This window comes from Emiliania huxleyi (assembly GCF_000372725.1).
Source record: "Emiliania huxleyi CCMP1516 unplaced genomic scaffold EMIHUscaffold_34, whole genome shotgun sequence".
In the NCBI taxonomy this organism is placed as follows: Eukaryota; Haptophyta; order Isochrysidales; family Noelaerhabdaceae; genus Emiliania; species Emiliania huxleyi.
The window spans coordinates 950,165-960,753 of record NW_005199443.1 but is presented as its reverse complement, the minus strand read 5'-3'; the positions used below and the strand labels follow the sequence as shown (position 1 = coordinate 960,753).

Genomic DNA, 10,589 nt, shown 5'->3' with positions numbered 1-10,589 from the left:
ATGTGTGCGTGGGCGCGTCTGTGTGTGTGTGTGTATGTGCGTGTCGTGTGTGGCTATGTGTGTGTGTGTGTGTGTGTGTGTGTGTGCGTGTGTGTGTGTGTGCGTGCGTGCACGTGTGTGTGTGGCGGGTGCACCTGGCACTTCGCGCCCCCCGCGCACGCGGGAGAAGAGAGGAACGCCTCTGTGCCTGCTCACAGCCAGAAGGTTCCTAGAAGGTTCCTAGAAGGTTCCTAGAAGAGGAACGCCTCTGTGCCCTGCGCCGCCGGGAAGGGCGGGCGGCGGTGAGCTGCAAGGTCTGAGCTAGAAGGCCGAGCTAGAAGGCGGCGAGGGTGGCGGAGGGGCAGGGCGGTGGCGGCGAGGGCAGTGGTGGCGAGGGTGGCGGAGGGGCAAGCCGAGTGGCGAGGGCAGTGGTGGCGAGGGCAGTGGCGGCGGGGGCGGGGGCGGCAAGCCAAGTGGGGGGAGGGTGGTGGCAGGCCAGCGGCGAGGGCGGCGGCGGCGGCGGCGGCAGGCGAGGGCACAGGGCATGAAAACTGCTTGACAGGGCATAGGGCGCGCCCTCGTTCAAGAAGGCCGTCCGCGCAGCAACCCACTCGAGGAAGGGGAGCGTCCCTGCACAGGGCGAGGGCCGTAGCACCGTCAAACGATCGGCGGCGGCGGCGGCTGCGGCGGCGGCGGCTGCGGCGGCGGCTACTGCGGCGGCAGCGGCGGCGTACCGTCAAAGAGCCCCGCGGTGACGGTGCCGCGGGTGCTCTCGGGCAGCATCTCGAAGGCGACGCTGTCCTCCAGCTCGCCGTTCTTCGCGAGCACCGCGCGCGACCAGAGCACCTGCAGGTTCTTCGAGCTGTCCTGCACCGCCTTGTCATCGGCAGCGTGCAGCAGCGTCAGCGTGTCCTCCGCCGCCTTGTCGAGGATATTTGCGAGCCACTCGAGCGCGCCGCCCTTGCCGAACGGGCCCTGCGATGCCGCTGGCCCCTCCTCGAGCAGCTGCGCCATCTCGGTCGGATCCATGTCGAGCTTGAGCGCCATGCGAGCCGATGAGGCTGCGCGGCTCGGAGCAGCGGCGGCGGCGGCGGCGGCGGCGGCGGCGGAGACGACGGCGGCGGAGTCGGAGACGGCGCCGGGACCGCCGCGCACTACCGGGCCGCCGGGCGACGCGTGCAGCCCGAGGGTGCAGGACAGCAGGGCTACCCCGATCGTCATTACACCAGAAATTGGACACACCAGCTCAGGGCAGATTTATTTTTTCGGTTGCCAACCGTTGTCTCACGGCGACATTTCCCCGTAGCTCCGCGACCTCATCGGAGATCCCGAGGGGCTGCATTTCACAGATAGGTTGATAACAAACAAGAAGCTCACATCGCAGACAAGTGAGGGTGTGAGAGGCGGACCTAGGGAAGGAAGGAAGGTTCATTCATTCACAGGCCTTGTTATTCTACCTCATTGCTGTCTCTTCCTCGCCTTGCCTCCTCGCGCTAGCCCGTCCCGCTATCCAACGCCTCTGGCAAGAAGTCCAATGCGCCTCTGCGAGCCTCTCTGCCGTCTGGACGTCTGAGACTGTCGGCGCACGGCGGCCCGTGGCGCAACATCAACGGTCATGGCATTGATTGAAGATCGTCCTCACGTTCCTGATGCGCTCATCCACGTCGACGCGGCGAGGCTTCCCAACGGCCCAATCGCCGCGCCGCAAGGGGGCGCCCCCCCTGCCTGCCGCTCCCGCGCCCGCCGCGCCCGCTCAATGCTCTCTTAGCAGAGAGCAAAAATGCAAGAATACGCAACGCATTCCTTCCACCTTACCGAGGCGGCACTCTTGATTGATTGATGGGAAGGCGAAACACAGTCCGACCACTCTTGCCATTGTAAATGAGTGGTATTTACCACTTATTTGATTCTCCGGGGGAGTGGTGTGTATGTATGGCCTCCCACTGGTTGGTTGCGCTCTCCTAGCTAGTCCTCCTGCTCCTGATGACAAAAGGGACCGCGACAGGTTCGCAGCACATTGGACTCCCTACTCCATGGGCGATCTCTCTCGACTAGCAGTTGCGACTAGCGAAAGTGAACGCAGCGAAAGGCGGTCAGTATTCATCGTCCTCGTTTTTGCTGAGTTCCGTGCGTTCTGGGCGGCCGACAGGGACCAAGTCCCAAACTGCGGAGGCCGCCAGCAAAACGATGCCCCACAACACCATTTTGGGCTTGATGGCGATCATGGTCGCGCGCGCCGCCAAGCTGAGCATCCACAGTGCATGTTCCTCAGCGCATCTGCGAACATTCAGCTTCGCGCCCTACTCTAATAAAGACGTTGTCGCCTCTAACACCAACTCAGCAGAGCACCGCTTTGTGCGTGCATATGCTGAAAGCTGTAGGAAGGATGCGTCCTTGCTCGTGGACGTGGGTGGCAACCGCGGCGAGTTCACGGCGTTACTCGCACAATTCTGGCCCAACGCCTCGCTGCACGTCTTCGAAGTGATGAGCAAGAACGTGCACCTGCTGCAGCGGCGCATGCGTGGCATGGACCATGTTACAATACACCACATGGCCATGGCGCAGCAGCCTGCGAGCGAGGTGGCCATCATGGGCCTGCACCAGTGGCTGAAAGAGACGGACCGCAACAACGGTGCCCGCACCCGCGCAGCTGCATGCCGTGACTGCGCGTGCGTGCTCCAGCCTCCTCTCTCGCTTTTGACTAGCTGGCTGAGGAATTGCCTCTGTCCATGCCTCTATTCTGTGTGTCCCCCCCCCTCACTTTGGGCTCGCTGGCCGAGGAATGCCTCTGCGTGTCCACTTGGCAGGCATGAGCATGCTCGCGCGCACATCGTTGCACACCGCTGTGCTGGAACGGGTGCCCGCCACATCGCTCGACGCCTTCTTCGGCGCCTTGCCGTTCGGGGCGTCGCAGCGCCTCGCCTTCCTCAAAATCGACGCGGAGGGAATGGACGGTCCGATTCTAGCTGGAGCACCGCAGCTGCTGTCGTCCGGGCGCGTCGACCTCATCTTCTTCGAGAACAACCGCGTGCAGGTCGCAGCCAACTGGAGCCTACTCGACAGCGTGCTCCTGCTCCGCAATCACGGCTACGAGGCTTACCTCTTCGGCGAGCAGCACCTGCTTCAGCTCGCCGACTTGTGTCCGCAGCACCCTATCTTTAATACGAAGGCGCCAACACTCAACATAGTCGCTTGGCCTGCGCGAGCTGCCTTTGCCGAGACGTTGCTCGGCAAATACAAGATGAGCCTTCCGCCCGCTGCCTCGCCCTCGTCGAGGGCCAGCGGCGGGCGTGGCTCGTATCAGGGCCGTGGTGGCAACTATGGTGGTGGCGGAGGGCCTGGCGGCGCGCGCGGGCGGGGGCTTGCCTGAGGGTGCGGTGACCGTAGTGCGTAGAGCTCACTAGTGGTGATGACGGTAAGCTCGGCGTCTCCATGTGACCTCGCGTCATGTCACCAAAACCAATCTGAATATCTGCAACCCTATAGCTAGGCCCATGCAGGAGTCGTCCTGTAACTCAGGCCGATACGCCCCCTGATGGCAAGAAGAAGAGTCAAGAGAGCCGTGCGCCAGAATATTTCGAAAACTGAACTGACCGTCTTCCTAATCTATTTTATATTAAATGAACTCGGGGGCACAAGACGCGGCACAAACGGGGTACTCTATCTATCGTCTACACCGCGCTCGTGTCGTGTGCAGGATCTTGGTACTTACTTGCAGGAAGGACGACCTATCTGTTATTTATGTCCTTGTCGCTCTCGCGGCTCGCACTCTCCTCGTTCCCTCGTCCCTCCGCCCCCTCGCTCGCGCTCCCACACACAGAAAGAAGACATTTTCGCACAGAGGGCACGCGAGGTACGACCGTGCCCGGCCGTGCTATTAAAGCGACTCGGCTCTCTAACAGGCTGCAGCCCAGAGCCACACGGAGTCTACGCGCATCGCTTGTGCATAGCCTCGACCAATCTCCTGTTCACGGTGCAACCGTCAACAAAGAGCTTCTTCGAACCGTTACAAACACGACGCGAGCCGCCCAGCAGGGAGCCTGGGCGACTCGCTTTGACCTCCCCCCCCGCCCCACAGTGCGCCAGCGGCGCATTTGGGATGGACACCACACGTCGTCACACGAGCAGCTCTCTGTCAACGGAAATTTCTCAGTTCTGATGCGTCATCCGGATGGAGCAACTGGCTTTGCTTAGATTGGGAGTCCTTTTGCTATGTGTTCTACGCGGGGAACTATGCCTCTTTTAGCCTCATCCTGCAGGCGATAGCCCAGCCCGCGTGCAGCGGTGGCGGCGACACTTGCAACACGAGCACGCCTCGCTTCGGCGCGCTCGATCCTTCGCAACGGGCCGCCCGCAAGGACGCGTGTGCGGCCCTCTCTACTCGACCTGTGCCACGGCACGGGTCGTTCTAGTCATGCAGCCGCCCCGGCGATCGTGCTCGGGGCGTATCTCAGCACTCACCGCGCGAGACGCGTGGCGTGCCACAAACCAGTAAGCAGCAGCCTCCGCTGCTGCGACTCGAATGCTTCAAACGCGCACCTGTACTTGCGCACGGCGTGCTCTACACGAGCCTCCCTACCGCACGAGCGTGCGGGCGGCTCGAATCCACCCTTCCCCCGCCCTAGCCACTGTTGGCTGGGCGGCGGGCGCCGTCCGCCTTGCGGCGGCGGCGACACTTGCAACACGAGCACGCCTCGCTTCGGCGCGCTCGACCCTTCACAACGGGCCGCCCGCAAGGACGCGTGTGCGGCCCTCTCTACTCGACCTGTGCCACGGCACGGGTCGTTCTAGTCATGCAGCCGCCCCGGCGATCGTGCTCGGGGCGTATCTCAGCACTCACCGCGCGAGACGCGTGGCGTGCCACACAAACCAGTAAGCAGCAGCCTTCGCTGCTGCGACTCGAATGCTTCAAACGCGCACCTGTGCTTGCGCACGGCGTGCTCTACACGAGCCTCCCTACCGCACGGGCGTGCGGGCGGCTCGAATCCACCTTTTCCCGCCCTACCGACTGTTGGCTGGGCGGTGGGCGCCGTCCGCCTTGCGGCGGCGGCGGCACTTGCAACACGAGCACACCTCGCTTCGGCGCGCTCGACCCTTCACAACGGGCCGCCCGCAAGGACGCGTGTGCGGCCCTCTCTACTCGACCTGTGCCACGGCACGGGTCGTTCTAGTCATGCAGCCGCCCCGGCGATCGTGCTCGGGGCGTATCTCAGCACTCACCGCGCGAGACGCGTGGCGTGCCACAAACCAGTAAACAGCAGCCTTCGCTGCTGCGACTCGAATGCTTCAAACGCGCACCTGTGCTTGCGCACGGCGTGCTCTACACGAGCCTCCCGGCCACACGAGCGTGCGGGCGGCTCGAATCCACCCTTCCCCCGGCCTAGCCACTGTTGGCTGGGCGGTGGGCGCCGTCCGCCTTGTTGCGGCGGCGGCACTTGCAACACGAGCACACCTCGCTTCGGCGCGCTCGACCCTTCACAACGGGCCGCCCGCAACGACGCGTGTGCGGCCCTCTCTACTCGACCTGTGCCACTGCACGGGTCGTTCTAGTCATGCAGCCGCCCCGGCGATCGTGCTCGGGGCGTATCTCAGCACTCACCGCGCGAGACGCGTGGCGTGCCACAAACCAGTAAACAGCAGCCTTCGCTGCTGCGACTCGAATGCTTCAAACGCGCACCTGTGCTTGCGCACGGCGCGCTCTACACGAGCCTCCCTACCACACGAGCGTGCGGGCGGCTCGAATCCACCCTTCCCCCGCCCTAGCCACTGTTGGCTGGGCGGTGGGCGCCGTCCGCCTTGCGGCGGCGGCGACACTTGCAACACGAGCACACCTCGCTTCGGTGTGCTCGATCCTTCACAACGGGCCGCCCGCAAGGACGCGTGTGCGGCCCTCTCTACTCGACCTGTGCCACGGCACGGGTCGTTCTAGTCATGCAGCCGCCCCGGCGATCGTGCTCGGGGCGTATCTCAGCACTCACCGCGCGAGGTGCGTGGCGTGCCACAAACCAGTAAACAGCAGCCTTCGCTGCTGCGACTCCATGCTTCAAACGCGCACCTGTGCTTGCGCACGGCGTGCTCTACACGAGCCTCCCTACCGCACGAGCGTGTGGGCGGCTCGAATCCACCTTTTCCCCGCCCTAGCCACTGTTGGCTGGGCGGCGGGCGCCGTCCGCCTTGTTGCGGCGGCGACACTTGCAACACGAGCACACCTCGCTTCGGCGCGCTCGATCCTTCACAACGGGCCGCCCGCAAGGACGCGTGTGCGGCCCTCTCTACTCGACCTGTGCCACGGCACGGGTCGTTCTAGTCATGCAGCCGCCCCGGCGATCGTGCTCGGGGCGTATCTCAGCACTCACCGCGCGAGACGCGTGGCGTGCCACAAACCAGTAAACAGCAGCCTCCGCTGCTGCGACTCGAATGCTTCAAACGCGCACCTGTGCTTGCGCACGGCGTGCCCTACACGAGCCCCCGACCGCACGAGCGTGCGGGCGGCTCGAATCCACCCTTCCCCCGCCCTAGCCACTGTTGGCTGGGCGGTGGGTGCCGTCCGCCTTGCGGCGGCGGCGACACTTGCAACACGAGCACACCTCGCTTCGGTGTGCTCGATCCTTCACAACGGGCCGCCCGCAAGGACGCGTGTGCGGCCCTCTCTACTCGACCTGTGCCACGGCACGGGTCGTTCTAGTCATGCAGCCGCCCCGGCGATCGTGCTCGGGGCGTATCTCAGCACTCACCGCGCGAGACGCGTGGCGTGCCACAAACCAGTAAGCAGCAGCCTTCGCTGCTGCGACTCGAATGCTTCAAACGCGCACCTGTGCTTGCGCACGGCGTGCTTTACACGAGCCTCCCTACCGCACGAGCGTGCGGGCGGCTCGAATCCACCCTTCCCCCGGCCTAGCCACTGTTGGCTGGGCGGCGGGCGCCGTCCGCCTTGCGGCGGCGGCGACACTTGAAGCGGTCGCGGCGCGTATGCGTCGTACTGTTAGGGCGGCCGGGCCCGAAGACGGCCCGGCCAGGCTCTGCATGAGGCCATCTTCGCCACAACGCGTGGCATTGGTCCAACTACGGCAACCCACAGCGAGGGGGGCCGCTTAGGCGACCTTGCTCACATCAGCTGCATATGCTTCAGTGGTGCAAGGAGGAGTGGAGAGGGACCTTTGACGGTGTATGGCCCAAATCCAATGGGGGCAGCACGTACCTAGTTGTGCGCATATGCGTACGCGACCGTTTTGGAGCGCGGGGCGGCGGCGTCGATAGATATCGACGCCGCCGTCGCCGCGCATCATGACGAGTTCGCATTCCCCATGTGACCCTCTATACCTCACCTTCGAGACAAGCCAGGGTTCAACCCAATGGACCTAGTGTGGCGTCGAGGCCCGCACTGTCTGGACATGCGGGCCGCGGCTGACAGAACGGCGGGCTAGGCATTGAGAGCCCAGGAGTTTTAATAACTTGATCTCCCCATGCAGCAAGGTAGAAATAGTAAAAATGGACAGAGACTGACAAAAAACATGCGCGTCATACAAACACATTGCGCCTAGCGCCGCCTCACCGCCCCTCTCACCGTCGCCGCGACTCTGGTGGCAATCCTGTGCGCCATGGCTCTCGCGGTGGAGCCAGTTTCGACGCTGCGTTCACAGCCGCTGGTGATCACGACCATTTGCTACGACGACCGCGCTCTCGCCCCCGACGGGCAGCGCAACACGGTGGGCCTGTATGCCAACTTGACCATGGCAAACCACGCGGCGTACGCTCGGGCGCGCGGCTACTTGTACAAGCCGAGCGTGGCGCGGCAGGAGGACGTGCACAGGGACATCCGATGGCACAAGCTCTCTCTGCTGCGCAGCCTGCTGAAGTCGCACGAGTGGGTCTTTTGGACCGACTGCGACTCGCTCTTCATGGACTTTTGCGTCGGCCTTGAGCGCTGGACAACTTACCAGACAGCAGACCTCGTTTTCAGCGGGGACAAGAACTACGCCATCAACACGGGCCAGCTCCTCCTGCGCAGCTCGGCGTGGACGCAGGACCTGCTCCTTCGGGCCGAACGGGAGCCGGTCAGGTCGCACGGCTGCTCCGGCAACGACAACGCTGCGCTCAACTGGCTGCTGTGGAAGGACTGTGCCAGATCGGGAGCCCGCGGCAACTTCACGCTCATCTCCCCTGCGGACGAGTCGCGCTGCACGCGCATGGCGGCGCGCTCTCTCTACCCGACACGCCTGGCCTGCGGGCTGCGGATGAATACCTACCCTGGGGATTACGCACGGGCGCTGCGCTACGGGCCCGTGCTCCGACTCCATTTCGCGGGCGCGCAAAAGGGTAAGGACATAAGTATCCGTCGGTTCTTGGGTTGGGTTTCCCAGAGGAAGCGGTGCCCTGCGGGCCCCTGATATAAGTACAAGGCGTGGTTGGTTGCACATATTGTTGAAAGAAAACCCTACACAAAGAACATAAGGACCTGCTCCTTCCTTTTTTACCCATCTATCTCATAGTAGAGGTGTCCGTTTTATTCAGATCTCTGCCGCGGGCACCAAGGTTCACGAGGGCGGGGACCTGTCTGGGACCTGTTCCTTTTTACCCATCTCCTAGTAGAGGTGTCCGTTTTATTTATTTATTTATTTACCAGGTTCAGGTTGGCTGGCCTGAGGAAGGGCGGATCTCGTTCCGCCACCTTGGAGGTGCTGCCACCAACGGTCTTGCCCCAGTGGCTCAAGTAAAGCCCAACGGGATGCGCTTCGCGCGCGTCCTCGTCGCGATCGGCCTCGCGCACTCGTGCCGCTCCGCCTACCACCAGTGCCAGCACCTCTCCAAGCGCGCGCTGACGCGGTGGGGCACCCGCATCCTGAACGCGAGGGCGTGAGGCGCGTCGCGCCGCCGCCAGCTCGCAACTGCGTGGTTTTGTGCCCGTGATCATGAATGGGAAGGACGTGTCCGAGGGGGGAACGGCGGTTTTGCAATACGGGCGATGGAGGCAAGGAAAAGAACAGACAGCCCAAGGGAGGGATGGGAGGAAGGAAAGAAAGAAAGAAAACAGACAACCCAAGGGAGGGATGGGAGGACGGCACGCCGCCACCACACAGGGATTTTAAGGAGAGGGGTGTGATGCGCTAGCCGTCGCCCACCCTAGGGAGTCTGCCTCTTCCTATCTCTTTTCGCAGTCTCTCGCCGCTTCTCGCTGCAACCTTCATGCCACCTCGCGGCCGTCCCACTCTCGTCGTTCTCTCCCTTGTCACTTCCTCCTCTGTCGCGTCATTCTCTTCTGCCTCGTCCTGCGCCGCCGCCGCCTGCCGTTCCCTTGTTCTCTCGGCTTCTTTCGCCTTTCGGCGCAGCTCCGCCCTCCTTGCTGCATATCCTGGCCCCTCGAGTCTATCGAGCTCCCCTCGCGCAAGGACCACATTTCTGACTCCCACTCCGATCATTTGACAAACAAACGTGTGAGTGTTAGAGTTGTTTGGTATTGCTAAAAATCATTTGCCTCCAGGTCATGTTGTTGCTCAGGTCCACTCTCTCTTCGAACACTCCGGCACGGGAAACTGGGGCCGAAAATTCTTTTTTAAACGCGCCAGTCCTGTCCCAGTAAAGAAAGAAAGAAAAAACGGACACCCCAAGGGAGGGATCCTGTGCAGATAAATTTTATGACTCAAAATTCTTTTTTCCGAAGCGTGCGCGGCGCGGGAGTGTGAGCGCTCAGCAACAGCAACCGGAACCCCGCCCTGTTGTATGCCCGGACGGACGAAGGCTGGCTCAGCCGCCTCCCGGCGCGGGCACGCTTCAGCGGCGGCTACTGCTGCGCCGCTCGCGCTGCCGAAAAGAATCGAAGCGGCGGCGGAGAACGGCAAGGTCGGCGTGGTGCAGACGTGGCTCGCCGGGGATGGGCGGGTTGACGCGACGTGCGTGAATCGCGATGTGAGTGGGTGGACGCTCATGCTGATCGCCGCCGCCCACGGTCACAAGCCGCTGGTTGAACTGCTGCTGAAGCGCGGCGCGGAAGTGGACGCGCGAGACAGCAAAGACTGTACGGCGCTGTTGCTCGCCGCCGCCAACGGCCACGAGGAGGTGGCCAAGATGCTGCTGCGGCACGGCGCAGAGATCAACCTGCAGGACAGCGCAGGCATCACCGCGCTGATGATGGCCGCCGCCAACGGCCATGCGCGGATGGCCGACTTGCTGCTTCAGCACGGCGCAGAGATCAACCTGCGGGCCAACAACGGCGGCACCGCGTTGATGCTCGCCGCCCTCGGCAATTATCCCGCCGTGGTGGTCCGCCTGCTGCGGGCTGGCGCAGACATGACGTTGCGCGATGCGTACGGCAAGACGGCGCTGCAGCTTGCCAAGGAGGAGGGCCACGCCGAGTGCGTCGAAGCCTTCAGGACGTATCTCGGGGAGGTGACGGCGGCCCGGAGCAAGGCGCCGTCGGTCGAAGCAGGCGGCGCAGGCGCGGCGGAGGGTGCGAGTGCCGCGGCCTCTGCTTCGAGCGGCGAGGGAGGCGCGGAGGCCAAGCCGAGCGGCGGGGCGGTGCCAGTGGAGGTCGTGCTAGCGGCTGCGCGAGGCGATGACGAGGCGGTGCTGGCGTGGCTCGACGGCGGCGGGCGGGTCAACGCGAGGTTCGAGTA

At 63.7% G+C, this 10,589-nt stretch overlaps 2 protein-coding genes across 2 annotated transcripts in view; one reads left to right on the top strand and one right to left on the bottom strand.

Moving 5' to 3' along the window:
• The window catches only part of EMIHUDRAFT_435809 (hypothetical protein), a 4,942-nt gene extending 3,727 nt beyond the window's left edge, over positions 1-1,215 (bottom strand). The window contains exons 1-3 of the mRNA XM_005773444.1: positions 714-1,215; positions 555-609; positions 132-187 (exon numbers count right to left, since the gene is read on the bottom strand). Of these exons, the coding sequence (XP_005773501.1) occupies positions 132-187; positions 555-609; positions 714-1,200 (598 nt within the window). The 5' untranslated portion in view covers positions 1,201-1,215. The remainder of the gene's footprint in view (positions 1-131; positions 188-554; positions 610-713) is intronic.
• A 951-nt stretch (positions 1,216-2,166) lies between these two features.
• Positions 2,167-3,349, top strand: EMIHUDRAFT_101764 (hypothetical protein; the record flags this gene model as incomplete). The annotated part of the gene is made up of 2 exons (XM_005773443.1): positions 2,167-2,611; positions 2,787-3,349. The coding sequence occupies 2 exons, from the start codon at positions 2,167-2,169 to the stop codon at positions 3,347-3,349; spliced, it is 1,008 nt and encodes a 335-aa protein (XP_005773500.1).
• Between the last annotated feature and the right edge of the window lie 7,240 nt (positions 3,350-10,589).